At 41.6% G+C, this 17,267-nt stretch overlaps 1 protein-coding gene across 5 annotated transcripts in view; it reads left to right on the plus strand.

The window, feature by feature from the left end:
• The window catches only part of CCDC146 (coiled-coil domain containing 146), a 122,838-nt gene extending 106,152 nt beyond the window's left edge, over nucleotides 1–16,686 (plus strand). For 4 of the 5 annotated variants that reach the window (XM_044245877.1, XM_044245875.1, XM_044245876.1 and 1 more), the window contains 8 exons: nucleotides 51–139; nucleotides 231–395; nucleotides 2,913–3,137; nucleotides 4,723–4,951; nucleotides 9,858–9,986; nucleotides 10,544–10,681; nucleotides 14,621–14,869; nucleotides 16,200–16,686. In XM_044245877.1, the coding sequence (XP_044101812.1) occupies nucleotides 51–139; nucleotides 231–395; nucleotides 2,913–3,137; nucleotides 4,723–4,951; nucleotides 9,858–9,986; nucleotides 10,544–10,681; nucleotides 14,621–14,869; nucleotides 16,200–16,403 (1,428 nt within the window). In that variant the 3' untranslated portion in view covers nucleotides 16,404–16,686. The remainder of the gene's footprint in view (nucleotides 1–50; nucleotides 140–230; nucleotides 396–2,912; nucleotides 3,138–4,722; nucleotides 4,952–9,857; nucleotides 9,987–10,543; nucleotides 10,682–14,620; nucleotides 14,870–16,199) is intronic. The other variant, XM_044245878.1, reaches the window with a different exon arrangement.
• Nucleotides 16,687–17,267: the final 581 nt, after the last annotated feature.

The following is a 17,267-nucleotide window of genomic DNA, read 5'->3' on the forward strand; positions in this document are numbered from 1 at the left end:
CAATGGGCTTTTTTTTTTTTTTAATTTCACACCTAGCTTTCGTATTTCAGCAAAAATATACCAACATTGTTAAGGAGATCAAAGCAAAGGATCTGGAAATCAGAATACACAAGAAGAAAAAACATGAAATTCATCGGAGGTAAGAGAATTACGTGATGATTTATCTTGTTACAGGTCGGGGGAAAATGAGTCTTATGTCATAAGTTTCAAAAACACTTGTGTTTTCACAGACTCAAAGAGTTTGCTAAACTGTATGACACTATCCGAAATGAAAGAAACAAATTTGTTAACTTACTTCACAAAGCTCACCAGAAAGTAAATGAAATAAAAGAAAGGCATAAAATGTCATTAAATGAACTGGAAATTTTAAGAAATAGTGCAGTTACTCAAGAAAGGTAAGTGTAATACTACCGTCTTTTCCAAAGTTCCTCTTCTGATTCACTGAACTCTAAAATACCCTGGGAATTATAAAGTAGAAACTGATGGTCTTACAAAGCTAGATGAGCCCTTGCTCAAAGATGCTTTACAAATGACAATCTAAGCATCTGAATGTGATTCCGCATGCTTCTACTGTTTGACAGCTATATTTTTAAGTGAATAAAAACTATGTTTACATACTATTTATTTTTTTTACCAAGTTAGAAAAGCACAAGTTTGTTAATTTGCCTTTTTTTTTTTAATTTATTTGACAGAGAGAGATCACAAGCAGGCAGAGAGGCAGGCAGAGAGAGAGGAAGGGAAGCAGGCTCCCCGCTGAGCAGAGAGCCCGATGCGGGGCTCGATCCCAGGACCCTGGGATCATGACCTGAGCCGAAGGCAGCGGCTTAACCCACTGAGCCACGCAGGCACCCCTGTTAATTTGCCTTTAAAGTTAGAAGACAATCAAATGTTTACTAACCAGCATCCCCTGGTTATAGATTTGAAGCATCTAATGTGCTTGTAGGAGGCAGTGTAGTGGTGGTTACAAGAGCTTTCTAGACTCCGATCCCCGCCCTGCAGCACTAGCTGCATGACCTTGAGCAAGCTACCTTACTTTTCTGGGATCACTTTTCTTACGCATAAAAATAGTCCTTATTTGAGGCACTTGGGTGGCTCAGTCGGTTAAACGTCAGAGTTTAGCCCAGCTTATATTCTCGGGGTTCTGGGATTGAGCCCTAAATGGGGCTCGATGTTCCATGTCTGGTGGGGAATCTGCTTGTTCCTCTCCCTCTGCCCCTTCCCCTGCTTGTGCTCTCGCTCTCACTTTTAAAGAAATAAAGTATTTTTTAAAAAATAGTCCTTATTTTATAGGACTTTTTATGAGATGAATTAATCCATAAAAACATACTCAGAAACATCTGGCAAATTATTATTTATTAAATTTATTATTTACCATGTGGAAAGATGCTGGACTCTTTCACTTATACATAGTCCCTGATCTACGGAAGGTAGTTCATACAACCTGAACTTTTTCTGGTGGCCATTATTGCCCAGTTTCCTTTTTTTAAAAATTATGTTCAGTTAGCCAACATATAATACATTATTAATTTTTGATGTAGTTAGTGTTCAACAATTCATTAGTTGCGTAAAACACCCAGTGCTCATCACAACACATGCCCAGTTTCCTTTTATAAAGCTATACAAAATGGGTTCTTGTGTGTGAGGCAGCGGATGGACAGGGATGGGGGAAGGGATTGGTATGAGTAGGAAAACCTAATTTCCTAATCAGATTCTCATCCTACATGAAATTAAAAGATCATTTATAAAGGCCACGCATTCATTCACCATTTATTGTGATGCTGTATTAAGCCAGTCCAATGGCTGTTACCAGATATTACCATCTATGCCCTCAAAAGACGGCAGCAGCCTCATGGGGACGACAGAGCAATAAATGAATTACTATGGTCTCTCGATTTGACAGAGTGGGGCAGCAAAGCCTTGGGGCACAAAAGGAAAGATGTCCTAAACCAGGGGAGTGGGGAATCCTGAGACCTGGGAAGATCACAGTACAGAGCATTATATGACAAATACCAGTATTACTGCAGCAGTCCCCCTTACCTGTGAGGGATACTTTCCAAGACCCCCAGTGGATGCTTGAAACTGCAGACAGTACTGAACCCTGTATATTCTAGTTTTTTTTCCCCTATACTTACATACCTACGATAAAGTTTAATTTATAAATTAAGCACAGTCAGACATTAACAATACTAATAAAATAGAACGATTACAGCAACATACGGTTGACCCTAGAACAATGCAGGGGTTATGGGTGCCAATCCCTGCACAGTACTTAACTACTACTAACCTGTGGTTAACCAGACCCTTACCAATCACGTAAACAGTCGATTAATCCATATTTTACGTTATCATATTGTATACTGTATTCTTACAATAAGGTAAGCTAGAGAAAAGAAAACATTAAGAAAATCATAAAGAAAATAACATTTATAGCACTGTGCTGTATTTATAAAAATAAAATAAAATAAAATCACGTTTAAGTGGACCCAGGCAGTTCAAAAGTGTAGTGTTGGGGGGTCCGCCATACTGTAATCAAAGTTATGTAAATGTGGGCTCTGTCCCTCTCCCTCAGTATATTTTATTGTATTGTACTCACCCTTCTTGTGATGACGTGAGGTGACAAAATGCCTACGCAGCCGGCTGAGGTGAGGTGAAGGACGCAAGCGCGTTTGTGACTTAGCGTTAGGCGGCTGCTGACGTTCCGAAGAGCCGGAAGGAGGAGCACTGGCTTCCGGTGGACGGATGCCTGCGCGTTCCTCAGGCTGCAGAATGGTGGATAAGGGGACTACTGTCCTACTATTGTCGTTTCAAGGGACATACTAAAGCGGGAGCTGCTTGGATAGTTTCAGAAGTCTTCGTTATTTTTACACTAACTGAAGAAAATGATATTCTTACCCATTTCCCCATTTTTAAAGGAAGCTACAAAATTGCATGCTGAAACATGCCAACAATGTTACTATCCGAGAAAGCATGCAAAACGATGTGTGCAAAATTGTAGCAAAACTTCAGGAAATGAAGGAGAAGAAGGAAATCCAGTTAAACAACATTGACAGACTTGCCAATATGATCACAATGATTGAAGAGGAGATGGTGCAGCTGCGTAAGAGATACGAGAAAGCTGTTCAGCATCGAAATGAAAGGTAAAAACCAGGAATCTAACGTGAGAAACAAAACACCCAGAGATCCGATTTAGAAATGTTGCCCCTTCTCGAGGCTTGACAGTGGGTCTCGAGGAGCATTTGACATTCAGGTTTCATTAGCCTTCTGCAGGGGCGTGTTTGGGGTGGGGGGCAGTGAACTGTGTGTTTGCCTAAAAATAAGAAACTCTTCTTTTAAGAGAATAGGGTTTCAGTTGTTGCTCTTTTAAATATGAAAGTTCTTTCCCAGGCTTCCATTCAGATTGCCTCCGTTATCATCAAGTTGTTTCAGTATAATTGACATAAATAAGTCTTTGGATCTTGCATCCCCTTTTGTGACAGATTTGGTCTTAGTATGATATTTATTAAGCAATTCTCCCAGCTCATTTTCTCAGCAAATAGGACCTCTCAGAAGAGCATTATTTCTTCCAGGCTACAATTATGTCATTAATCAATTAGTGCTGTAGCAGTCTTCCGAAGCTGCTTGTGCCCAGGAAATCTGGAATGTGAAATTGTAGGGTCCTGTAGTAATTACCTCTGGTATTAGATCTATTTCTTCACTGTGGTTTTGATTGTGGGCTGTTTCATCCAAAGCTGTGTGTGAAGCTTTGGACCCTGAAAGGACAAAAAAGATGGTAAAGCATGGCTCTTAGCTTCTGTTGTAAAGAGAAATGAGGGGATCGTGAGAAGAGCCAATAAACGGCAAATGAGATGAAATGTAGAGTTAAGGGTGAACAAATGCAACTGTGTATGCACATGTTTTAGGGGAGGAGAGAGAGAAAGAGATAAAAAGCAATTAAAGATGAACTCTGGGATAATGGGTATGCAGAGTGTGGGAAGAACTTCAGGGTGTGAAGAACAGTACTTCCTCAAGGTGTTGGCAGGTGTTTTCTCTGGGATAAAAAGAAAAAAAAAAAAAAGTCCTCTTATTTGGCTCCCGGCACAAAACAAATAATTTATGCAGTGTGTTCCCAGGCCCTGGTCAGACCTGTAAGGGCTAGAATTGGAAAATTCTTACTTCGTTTCTTTCCCACATTTTCCTTACATGGAGGGGTCTTTCCCCTGGCATGATTACAAAGGACAGAACTTTGCCTCTTTATGGGGAAATTTGCTTCAAAAATATTCAACTTTAAAAGAACCTAATGGGCCTGGCAATTTACATAGAATCACTGCAGAGACTCATTCCCTGGCCCCCTGCCTGGGGACTTCTGGCCAGACCTCGGTTGGCAAGTCTGCCCCAAAAGAAGGGCCTGCAGAAAATCAGATTATGGGATCACTTTGCTCATGCCTGGGGAATGATATTTTTTCCCACCCTAGTAAAACCTTTGAGACTTGCAGAGATAACTGTGACCAGCCAACTGCATGATCAACTCAGAATCAAGATGCCAACCAGCCCTCCCTGTTCTATTCCCAGGAAAATGGAAAGCGTGGAGTTTAACTAAAAAGCCGACAGTAAATTTCTATTATCTTCTGGAATTATGTAATGTTGATATGTATTTTGTTCCCAGATCCAGAGAGAATCCCCGTGACTAGTAAAAAAAAGTGGTCTCAACACCCTCTTAGCCTTTGCCTCTCCTTTTGGCCATAGTGGTGTTCAGCTGATAGAACGGGAAGAGGAAGTGTGCATCTTTTATGAAAAAATAAATATCCAAGAGAAGATGAAGCTAAATGGAGAAATTGAAATACATGTCCTGGAAGAAAAAATCCGGTTCCTGAAACTGAAGATTGCTGAGAAACAGAGAGAGATTCACGTGACCCAGAAATTACTGCCAACCAAGAGGGCCCTCGATGCCGACTTAGCAGTGCTCCAAATTCAGGTGGGGAAAACGTTCATCAGATGCTTCCTGGGACCATTTGCTTTATTTCCCCCCCCCTCCTTTATTGGTTTGAAGATCATATTAAGTTCTTACAAATAAATTAAGCCATGCCCCTCATGGTATCTGTACAAACTCTCGAGTTAGATGTCCTCTTTAAAAAGACCACTGCTAAAAAAAATAAAAAATAAAAATAAAAATGCCACTGCTCTGGGGCATCTGGGTGACTCAGTCAGTTGAATGTTGGACTCTTGATTTCAGCTCAGGTCATGTTCAAGGTTGTGAGCTCGAGCCCCATGTGGAGCTCCACATTCAGTGGAAAGTCTGCTTGAGATTCTCTCTCTCCCTCTGCCCCTCCATACCCCCTCCCTCTCTCTAATAAATAAATACGTAATAAAAAAAAATCCACTGCTCCAGGGTGGAATTTATGCCTCACTCATCCAGGCTACAGATTTTTTTTTCCCCCCAGGAAGCATTTTCTTCCTTCCTTGTAATTCAGACCCTCCCACATCTCAACTCTACCTTCCTCATAGCTCAAAATTTAGGGAATCCAGGCTTTCAGTGCCATAGGCATAACTATGCTTCTGATGCTTGCTTGAACGATCTTGGAGACCATCTTGCTCTCTCATTTTTGGATCTCCTGCCCTCTGAAGCCGAGATTGTTGTTTGTTGATTGACAGTTGCATATAATTAGACTCCTTGTTAATCCCTGTAGTTTCCCTGTCATTTAATAGCCTGGTCTCTGACATGGTCTTTTTATTTATTTATTTATTTTAAAAAGATTTGTATTTTTTTATTTGACAGAGAGAGAGACGGCGAGAGAAAGAACACAAACAGGGGGAGCTGCAGAGAGAGAGGGAGAAGCAGGCTTCCTGCTGATCAGGGAGCCTAATGCATGACTTGATCCCTGGACCCTGAGATCATGACCTGAGCTGAAGGCAGATGCTCAATGACTGAGCCACCCATGCACCCTGAAATGGTCTTTTTTTTTTAAAGATTTTATTTATTTATTTGACAGACAGAGATCACAAGTAGGCAGAGAGGCAGGCAGCGAGAGAGAGGAAGGGAAGCAGGCTCCCTGCTGAGCAGAGAGCCCGATGCGGGGTTCGATCCCAGGACCCTGAGATCATGACCTGAGCTGAAGGCAGAGGCTTAACCCACTGAGTCACCCAGGCATCCCCCAACACAGTCTTTTTAAAAACCAAGCAATTTAAACATGAATAAATAAATACGTAGTATATGCTTAAATAATGAATATAAAGCTGCCTTCTTCACATGAAATAATTGGGTTTTTTTTTTAATGAAAATAGAAGAAAAAAACTAAAAAATTTGTGGCTTACACTTTTCCCCACTGCCTCAATGTAGCAGGAACAAATTTTAACCTATCATGTTTTCTAAAATGTCAGGTTTGTTTTCAGGTTTTTTTGGATGATGAAATTAAAATATGTTTGGTTAATAGAGTTGTGAAGAAACACAAAAATTTGTAAAAAAAAAAAAATTCTATTCCCAAGATATAATCACTATTAAAATTATCAAAAATCTGGAAGCAATCCGTCCAGTCTTTTTCAAGGTTTATAAATCAGTGGTTTTCATTAGCTCATTTGGCAGTTTTGGGTCCTGTTTTGTTTTGTTGTTGTTTTCTTTTAATCATATCATGGGGATTCACATGACTTTGAGGAACAGGATGATGGGTCCACCGTATATTTTAGGCCATTTGAACATGTGAATGCTGTATCAGTGATAGGATCATTCATTGTGCACAAATGTGCCAAGGTTCTGATTCCAGTGTTTGTTTTTTTAGCCTTAAGTTCTCCTATTCACTTCCTCCCTAAGTGTAGCCGGTGTAGATGGATGGGCTGGAACACCCCAAGGCATCCCTCAGGCCTCCAAGGTGTCCCCCGCAGGATTCCAGTGGCTCTGACTCCTGCGACTAGTGAGCCGCTTATTTGAGGGATCCCCTCATCAGCACACACACCGCCTGGCTCACTTCTGTGCTGGGTCGGTGCAGAATTCAGAACTTGCTCCTTCCTTGGCCTACCTACACAAAACCATTCCAGCAAGGCCTTGGTCTGTGAACCTGTGAAGGTTTGGGGCAACAGCGTGAAGGTGTACATTACAGAAATGTGAGGAACTGCAAATTCAGTTATCAGACATCCATGCCTTGCAAAGATCTGCAGGACCACCCGTCACTGGTACCATCCCCAGGTGCGTTAGCCCATGCAGCACCCTCACCCAGCTCTATTCCCCTGACCTGTCTTTCCACTTCTCAACCCCTTCTCTCCACAGCCTCACCTCCTAAGACTGCCCCCAAGCACTCCACACTTGTCATGATTTTACAGAATAATTTGTCTCCTTCCAGCTCCTTCCCAAAACACAGCCTCAGGGCCATCTTTGCCCATACCAAACTATCAAGATGCCCAGCAGAACAAAAGGACTTTAAATTCAGTAAGATCCACAACAGAAGAATTCTCTGTCTACTGTGTAAGCCTTGTTAATCACAAATCAGTACTTCCACACAGTGGATAAAATTCATTGTTCTTAAAATATATGTACTTGGCATTTCATTATATGGAACCAGTTATCTGATGTGAAATATAAATTCAGTTGACCCAAGAGGAAAATATATTTAAACTTTTATGCCTGATAGGAGCCTTTTCCATTCTGACTGCCTATCAATTGAGACATGTGGGTTATGTGTTATCATCAATTACCTGTCCTGCCAGAGTTAATTCTAAGCTTAAGAATGTTGAATAGAAAGTTTCCCATTAGTCTTCAAAGTCCACAATTATTTGTCTACTCAGCACAAATTACATGGGCCCTTTGAAGGACATGATGTAAAATTTTGAGCCTTAGGCAAATCATTTTTGTACCCTGCCTTGCCCTGTGGATCCCTGTCATATCCTGTTATTTGTCACAGCTGCAGTGTTTTGTGATTGGTTTTTGTTTTTGTTTTTTCAAAGTCTTCCCATTTTTTGCATCATTTCCAGAATTCCCTTAAGGTTTGTATTTTTTCAATTGTTTGAAACAGTTTTTAATTGTCTAACAGTCTAATCCAACGATTATCATGAGTCATATTTTCCCGGTGCTTATAATAATAGCTCCTTTTTAAGGATCTTGGAAGTCACGTGAACTATTTTAGGACACAACACTATTTGTATTAAAAAAAGTAAACATGGGGATTAAGGAGGGGACTTGTGATGAGCAGTGGTGTTGTATGTAAGTGTGAGTCACCAAATTCTACACCTGAAACCAATATTGTATGTGTTAGCCAACCATAATTTAAATAAAAACTTTAAAAAAAGAAAAAATAAACAGTTTTTCCTCAGAGACCCATGGGGAAATAAGAGCAATCAAGGTACTAATTTGATAAGCAAGCACTGTATTTTTGTTCCTTATTTAGTTTCCTAGTTAAGAAACAGAAACATTAAACACTGTTAATAATAAATGGAATAATTATGTATTTATGCCTGTTTATATATAATATATATGTACTTTAACTCCATATTAAGGACAATTAAGCAATGTTGAGAGGGAGAAAAAGGAAAAAAATAAATTATTTATGTTACTATTTTAAATTCTTTTTGTGAGGAGAAGGCAAATACATGAATTAAAGATTAAATTTTACCCGTATCACTCTGGGACATGTTGTGAAGTATTGAGATGTGTGCTCTCAGTTAATGAGTCACCCCATTGGACTGGGCCTTACCTTCCCATTTGACAGTTAAGGCAACTAAGGTTTAGAGAAGATAAGTGATTTGCTTAAGATTCTACAGGTTTTCAGTAGAAAAGTTGAAAATGATGAATCTTGGGGGAGCCTGGGTGGCTCAGTTGGTTAAGCGTCTGCCCTCGGCTCAGGTCATGATCTCAGGGTCCTGGGATGGAGTCCCGCATTGGGCCCCCTGCTCAGCGGGGAGCTTGCTTCTCCCTCTCCCTCTGCTGCTCATCCTGCTTGTGCTCTCTCACACTCTCTGTCAAATAAACAAACAAAGTCTTAAAAAAGAGAAAGAAAAAGAAAATGATGACTCTTGGTTTTCACAGTGTTCTACATCTCTCCCCATAAAATGAAACTAAGTGTGACTGCCTGTCCTACTTGGGAGCTGCCTTATTTCTTCATCTACTTCAAAGTCTCATTAAATCAACAAGTATCGTTGAAATATGAAACATTATATTAGGCAGTTAGAAAAAAAGGTAAAAAATAGTTCAGGTGGGCGCCTGGGTGGCTCGGTGGGTTAAGCCGCTGCCTTCGGCTCAGGTCGTGATCTCAGGGTCCTGGGATCGAGTCCCGCATCGGGCTCTCTGCTCGGCAGGGAGTCTGCTTCCTCCTCTCTCTCTCTGCCTGCCTCTCTGCCTAGTTGTGATCTCTCTCTGTCAAATAAATAAATAGAATCTTTAAAAAAAAAATAGTTCAGGCTATTTCCTCACAGGCCTATACACTGTATTGACCTAATAATTAAGAACTTTATTCTTTGGGAAGCCATTAAACCTATTGCCAACAAAGGGTTATAAGTTGGAGTCTCGTATGTTGTCTGCCTTGTACATTGTCTACTTTGGCTTCTATAACAACCTAAAATGAAGAGGTCAGTTCTGTATAGTTTGAGCTGTGCAACCACACAGCATCCCATAGGTATGACACAAAGGACTAGTTGTCATCAGCTCTTTCTTTGATGACTCAGAACTCACTGCCTTGCTTCAGAGAACAGTTACAGGGCATCACCTTCACGGTACCATGGGTGAGCAGACTTACTGTTCAACCCAGGTCCCGGCTGATGGGATTTTAAAGGAGTTCTCTTCCACCTTTGCCTGCATGGATCCTTCCAAAAGACTTTGAAGACCCTGGGCTATATAGTTTTAAAATTTACTGAGCAATACAGTTAGTTTTGAAGTTAACGTTTCCTTCTTTGTTTAACAGTTTTCTCAGTGTACAGACAGAATAAAAGACCTGGAGAAAAAATTCATAAATCCTGAGGATGAGAGCAGAATCCGCTTCATTCCAGGGAAAGATATGACCCAAGAAGAAATGATCAAAAAATTAGATGCAGTAAGCATTCTTTCTTATAATAGTGTCTACTAGCCCTTTGTTGATCAGTGTCCCAGTGGTCTGTGGTACTGTTTCATCTGATGCTGACAGATTTATCCCCCATCCCTCGCTCTTCTAGCCACTAATACAGTCCTTTCATCGTAATCCAGTAACAAAAGCTAAGCTTGTTTCTAATGCTTGCCAGAAAGAAAGAAAACCTGAGTGGTTTCAAGATGCCCACTTTTGTCTCATAGCCCAAAGGAACAATTTTGGCATCTTTAGTGCATTAATTTGTCTTCCCGATGGGGACGTATCAGAGGAATGGCAACATGGAAACTGGGTGGAGCTGAGAGGGCCACCCTCTGCCATGGAGAGGAAGCCTTCCCAGGGCTGTCTGGAGGGGGTTGGAGCGAGGAAGGTCTTGACCTAGCCCAGCGCTAAAGACTTTCCTAGAACCACCTTGCAATTGTGTAAAAGCAATGTGTCTTCATTTAGGGGAAAAATAGTACTCTAATTAAGAAAGATTTTTGACATGCATGACTTTTTTGTCCTTTTATTGAATTTGTTTTCAACTCTAGCTGGAACTACAGCTGGCCAAGAAGGAGGAGAAGTTACTGGAAAAGGACTTCATCTATGAACAGGTGTCCCGGCTCACTGACAGGCTCTGCAGCAAAACTCAGGCCTACAAGCAGGACACGCTGCTCTTAGCCAAGAAGGTCTGCCTGAGACCCTTGTCCCTTCTGCCTACAGGCCTTTCATTTCCCACAGACTGCCGTTATTTATCCAGAGCAGCACTGGAGAGATACATAAAGATGTAGAATTGAAGATGTAAAGATGAATCTTAGAAAATTATCCAAAGTAGTTTTCAGTCTTGTTCCTTGAATGAATATTCACTTTATACTGGGCAAACTTAAGCTTTTCTTTTCTTTTTTTTAAAGATTTTATTTATTGGGGTGCCTGGGTGGCTTAGTGGGTTAAAGTCTTTGCCTTCGGCTCAGGTCATGATCTCAGGGTCCTGGGATCGAGCCCCACATCCAGCTCTCTGCTCAGCGGGGAGCCTGCTTCCTCCTCTCTCTCTGCCTTTCTTGCTGCCTACTTGTGATCTCTGTCTGTCAAATAAATAAAATCTTTTCTTAAAAAAAGATTTTATTTATTTACTTGACAGAGAGAGAGACAGCGAGAAAGGAAATACAAGCAGAGAGAGTGGGAGAGGGAGAAGCAGGCTCCCTGCTGAGCAGGGAGCCCAATGCAGGGCTCAATCCCAGGACCCTGGGATCATGACTCAAACCGAAGGCAGATGCTTAATGACTGAGCCACCCAGGTGCCCCAAACTTAAGCTTTTCTTTCTTTCTCTCTTTCCTTTTTTTTTCTTTTTTTGAAGATTTTATTTGTTTATTTGACAGACAGAGATCACAAGTAGGCAGAGAGGCAGGCAGAGAGAGAGAGAGGAGGAAGCAGGCTCCCCAATGAGCAGAGAACCCGAAGCGGGACTCAATCCCAGAATCCTGAGATCATGACCTGAGCCAAAGGCAGAGGCTTTAACCCACTGAGCCACCCAGGCACCCAAACTTAAGCTTTTCAGTGACAGTTTACAAGTTTCACTTAACAGGATACCTATTCAAAATAAGTTACTACTCTTGTATTTCATGTGCCAAGTTAAAGCGTTTCTAGTTCCTTGTGCTTAGAGGGCCTCACTTATCCAGCCGTCCACATGAAAACACCCCCAATCCAGAACTCAGCCAGGACCCAGGAACAGACAGGGACTATTACAAGAGAACAGCAATCACATGACACCCATGCCTAGTAGTCGTAATTTCATACATTTAAAATATGACAACTGCTGGAATCAAAGCTACCTGGTCAGGCTAGGCCTGCTCGAGCGGCCCTGGAAGGGGCAGCTGGCAGGCAGGAGGTTGGTGATTGAGGGGAGGAAGGGCCTCACACCACGGGGCAGTGAGAGGACCACCCCCCAACCCCAGCTCACCTGGCCTTCTGGCCCCCAGGAGCCTCCTGCTGTGGCAGCAGAGGGATTTGAGTCAGAGGGATTTGAACCTGCTGTGTGCTCCCCTTGTGAGCACATGAGGCTGTGAGCACAGAAGCAAAGAGGAAGGGATGCATGGTCCACACCTAGTGTCGGGAGACAGGTAAAAAAGTAGACCATGGTAACACCCACACCCATGATGGTGGGCTCCTGGTGGCAGCGACCGTTCCTCATTCTTTTTCTTCTTCTTTTTTTTAAGATTTTATTTATTTGAGAAAAAGAGAGAAAGTGTGTGTGTGTGTGCGCGCGCGTGCACGCACATGCACAGGGGGAGAGGTGGAGGGAAGGTGAGAGAATCTCAAGCAGACCCCCTGCTGAGTGCAGAGCCCCACTCTGGGCTTGATCACGTGACTCTGAGATCATGACCTGAGCCAAAACCAGAAGTCTGACACTTACCAAACTGAGCCACTCAGGAGCCCCTCGCTCCTCATTCTCCTTAATTTCCCCAGTGCCTAGTGTGCACTAAACTCAAGAAAAGTGTTTATCATACGAGTGAACATTCAGTTCCATCCTGGAAACAGTTCTGGCACACTAAAGAAACAGAAAATCACTGTAAATCTCAGGTCTCCTTTGCTGTCTTTATTAGGCTTTTACAGGACTGCTCTGAGGACTTCCGCCAGCCAGCTGGTCCCTCAGTCCCGGGGCTTGTGTGCAATTCACAACTTTACTTCAGAAAATAAGAAATGTTAAGACTTCTGTAGTCTCATGAACTTTGCCTGAATTAGCATTGTTTCTTTAAATGTTGCCTCCCTTCCTTTTGCAAATGAATTTCCCTTTCTTTAGGGTAAGTCTGTTTTCAGGGAGGGCTGGCTTGTGGAAGCTGTTGGCAGTCTGTCCGGAAGTCAACTGTAATGCTAGAGAAATGCACATGGTGGTGATTGCCGCCTGGGTGGGTTCATTCCTGGGAGTCAGCCTCGTCTTTATCTCCCCCGTCCCACCTGCCTTTCCCCACCTTTGTGGCTCTCTCCCTGGCTTTTTTTTCCCCCCTCCCCATTTAAAACTTTGTAGTAGGCAGAACTAGAAGGTAGAATGGTTCAGATTCCAGGTCTGTGATTTACCAATACAAGTGAATGACCTTGAGGAGGATGCATGAACCATCTTAAAAATAAGTTTACTGATCTATCTGTGAAATCGGTGTGATATCAGTTTAAGTTGTAAGCATTCAGTAGTTGAGAAGTGGCCTAATTCCTTATGGGAGCTCAACAAGAATGCATATCTCAAGTGTCTCACCTTTCCTAGGGAGCTTAGGGCTCCTCTTACAGGTCTCCCAAGTGAAGAGAAAATGGGAAGTCCCAGGGTGCCTGGGTGGAAAAGTTGGTTACGCATCTAACTCTTGATTTTTGGCTCAGGTCATGATCTCAGGGTTGTGAGATTGAGCCCCATTTCCATGCTGGGCACTGAGACTGTTTAAGATACTCTCCCTCTCCCCACCACCTCTCCTTCTAAATAAAAGGGGTAGGGGGAAATCCCAATGGAAGACAGAGCAGCTCAGAAGCCCAGAGTAACACCATCCTTCTTTGGAGAAGAAAAGGAGGTTGGCTAGTTACACCCACATACACACAACATTCAAGTGTGCCAAAACTGATGAATTAGTGCAATTTAAGATAACGACTCACCATTGAAGCTTTTAGTTTCCTAAAGATTACTGCAGTGTAGGACAGTTTTTAAAATGTATTTTCCTTATTCCTTTAAAGAGACAATGTATATATAATAATCAGTCATTAAATTTTCAGAGAAAGATAAATCACTGGCAGCAACATTTCTCTACACAAATGTACAGATAGACCAGTATATGCTCTACTAGGAGAAGAAAGTGTTTCAAGATCAGGTGTAGTTTTTGGAAACTCATATTCATATGTCAGTGTACCCTGGTTCAAAGGCCTGGAGGATTAAAATAGAATAATTTCCTTCACTCAACATTGTTTTAATTGTGCTTGGTGTCTATGTTCCACTTAGTCCTATCTTTCAATTCTTTGATGATAACTAGCTGATGTGAAATCGTAAACATACACACGGAACAAGAACCATTTCCTTTCAAATTACTGGCCAGATTTTCCCCAGGTTCAGCTTATGTTTGTTTATGACCAAATAATGCTACTTCCCAAGAATTATGATCAATAATGCAACCACAATGAGATATGATATTTTCCATTAAAAATAATTTCAGATGCAGGACCACTGCTGATTATCTTCTGTAAGTAACAAGTAATTTTTAGATATAGTTTTGGTCCTACCAGATTTTTTCCTGCTAGATGAGTGACATATTAAAAACATGGCAAAATTAGGCCAGAAACTTAGACATCAAGAATACCCTGTCCCCTTCTCCTTAACACCTCTTAAAAATAAAAGGACTGTTTCCCTCAGTGCTATGCACTTGGAGCTCTATTAACCAGATGAACAGATCTGTTTCTTCTCTATCCTATCCTTATTCACACAGCCAAGGTATTGGCCTCGATCTCCGAGATCTCTAATTATTTTTCTGTGCATACCCCCTTAAACTCTCCTTCCTTCAGGGAAGGTTGCCCCCCACCATCCTAGACAGCCCTCAGCCCGCCATTTTCTTAACTCTTCATGGAAGGTATGTAGTCTAAGCCTTGGGCACTTTTCATTCTAGATGAATGGCTACCGGAAAAAGATCAAAGATGCTACGGAACAAATGATGGCTCTAGTTGCTGAGCTGTCCATGAAACAAGCTCTGGCCATTGAACTCCAAAAGGAAGTCAGAGAGAAAGAAGACTTCATCTTCTCTTGCAATTCCAGGATAGAAAAGGGTCTGCCACTCAATAAAGATATTGAGAGAGAATGGTTGAAGGTACTTCGAGATGAAGAAATGTATGCCTTGGCCATCGCTGAAAAATCTCGGGTAAGCTTTGCTTCTTGTCGCATTGGTAATGCGACAAATGAAATCCCATTTTCAGGGATTTCAGTCCTCCCGAAATAGAAGAAAAATTCCCACTCTACCACACACCTAGTTCTGACAATCATTAGAAAGGAGTTTTGCTTAAGACAGGATGTAGACAAAACCATAGTCCGGAGTGCCATAATACTCTCCAGAAAGCCCTCATTGAGCACCAAGGCCCACCCCACAGTCTTACGACATGCCCTCTGTGGCATTCAGCCATTGGCAGGATGGTGGCTCAGCTGGCTCCGGTTTTATCCATACATCTTTAGTCTCTGTCCTTGTACCCCTACTCAGACCATACCTTATTCTCCCATATCTAGCTATCAGGGGCCCCCACAGCACACTGCAAGGCCTTCAGCATCTTCCGGGTGCCAGAGCCTTCTGCAGACTCTGCCCCTTGGTCTGTGTCATAGGCCTCAAGATCACATCTTTCTTCTCCTGCCACTGGCCTCAGTCTAGGTCTATCAGTGACTGTGCCTGCATGATGGGTGCCAAGTCTTGCCTACTCGTATGACCTTTTAATATTTTTACAATGGAATTGGGCATCTTTCTAAGAAGACTACATCCTGGAGACCTACAACTCAGAGACTACCAAGTAGATAACCCGCAAAGGATCATTATTCACTCCCTAACCCAGGAACACATGCCTTCCAAATACGTACTAGGAGTATCTGAAAATAGGGTCAGATTTGTAATCCCCACAGTGCCCAAGACTGTTTTTTAGGGCATTCAGATTTTACCTGTGGTGTCCCAGCTGTCATTTATCTGTCTCCATTATTTAGAATTCTTAATACTGTAAGAACTTCCTCTATTCTCCAGAAGCACAGGCAGAATCCTGAGCACCTTGAGGTTTGAAGCAAACTGCTGACCACATCTCTCCTCTGGTTCTACTTTACTTCTTAGTTCCTCCTTTGTAACATTTGCTCACCAATGAGTACTCCAGCGTTTTTCAAAAACATGGAAATAATGAGTGCTCAATGAAAGATACTGAAGCTGGAATACAGGGAATTTAAGACCCACTAACCAGTTTATGAATGCTAAACCCCAGGAACAGAATGATGCTTGAGCCACATGGGTCATTCCCAGGAGACGAGTGTGTATGTGTGTGTGCATGTGTGTGTGTGTGTGTGTGTTTAGTGACTCCACCCTCATACCCTCCTATCCCTTTGGGAAAATATCAACCAGCACAGCCTAAGGCTGCTTAGACCCAGCTGTGTCTGCTGGACCCTAAGTATGAAGTGACTTCAGTATAATTTTCAGGAGACTAAAAAGGAAAAATCATTCTTTGCAGGAGTTCCTGGTAACAGATAACCGCCAGCTGCCCAATGGTGTTTACACAACTGCAGAGCCACGTCCAAATGCCTACATCCCAGAGGCAGAGGCCACTCTTCCTTTGCCCAAACCATATGGCGCCTTGGCTCCTTTCAAGCCCAGTGAACCGGGGGCCAATATGAGGCACATAAGGAAACCTGTTACAAAGCCAATTGAAATCTGAGCATGTGAACCAATTTGGGCTTCTAAAGGAGACACTTTAATCAGGCTTCCTCATATGCACAGCTGGAAAGTATCAGTATAGCAGCTCTAAATTACAAATACAGTGTCCACAATCGACCAACAACGGAAAACAACATGGCTTCCTTTCACACTCATCAGCAACTACATTTTACATGATGTTACATAGAATTTTCCTACAGTTATGCCCAAGCATATTTCTGTATTTTTTTCTTCTTTTCCCTTTATATACTATCTTTCAGAAATATGTAGTTAAAAAAAGAAAAATAAATTTTCAATGCAGTACAGAAATTGGCAGTGTGGTCTTTGTTTATTAAAGAAGAAAAATGCACATACTGTTCAATATATTCACTTGAAAAAGAAAGATAGAATGATTGTTTGAAAAGTAAAATATCCCAAGTATCACAGAGGATATAATTTACTTTGTTAAATAGTTGCATTTGAAGTTCATGTTGGTAAATGTAAATCAAGTAAAAAGCAGTAAGGAAGCTTGTCCTTCTTAAAGTAATATGGTCATTCTTTTTACAAGTAGAGAGTCCTTTTGCCGCAAAAATAGTTATATTCCAATTTATCTTATAAATCTAGATTTTTTTACAATGTCATATACAAATAAACCTGTGATTAAGTTCTGCTCCATATTTTTAAAAATTTCAGTGAAAACATTTATAGCTTTGCATATAGCAGAGTTGGAAAATGAGACCAGTTCCACTTACTTTGTTACTCTGATTTTATTGCATTTTACCTATGTATATTTTCCTAATTCTGTTTTTATATTTTCTCATGTATGAAAATACCCAAGTGGATTTGAAAACTGATTTTACCTCATTAATATGTTCAAGCCATATTT

This window comes from Neovison vison, chromosome 4 (genome assembly GCF_020171115.1).
Source record: "Neovison vison isolate M4711 chromosome 4, ASM_NN_V1, whole genome shotgun sequence".
Lineage (NCBI taxonomy): Eukaryota > Metazoa > Chordata > Mammalia > Carnivora > Mustelidae > Neogale > Neogale vison.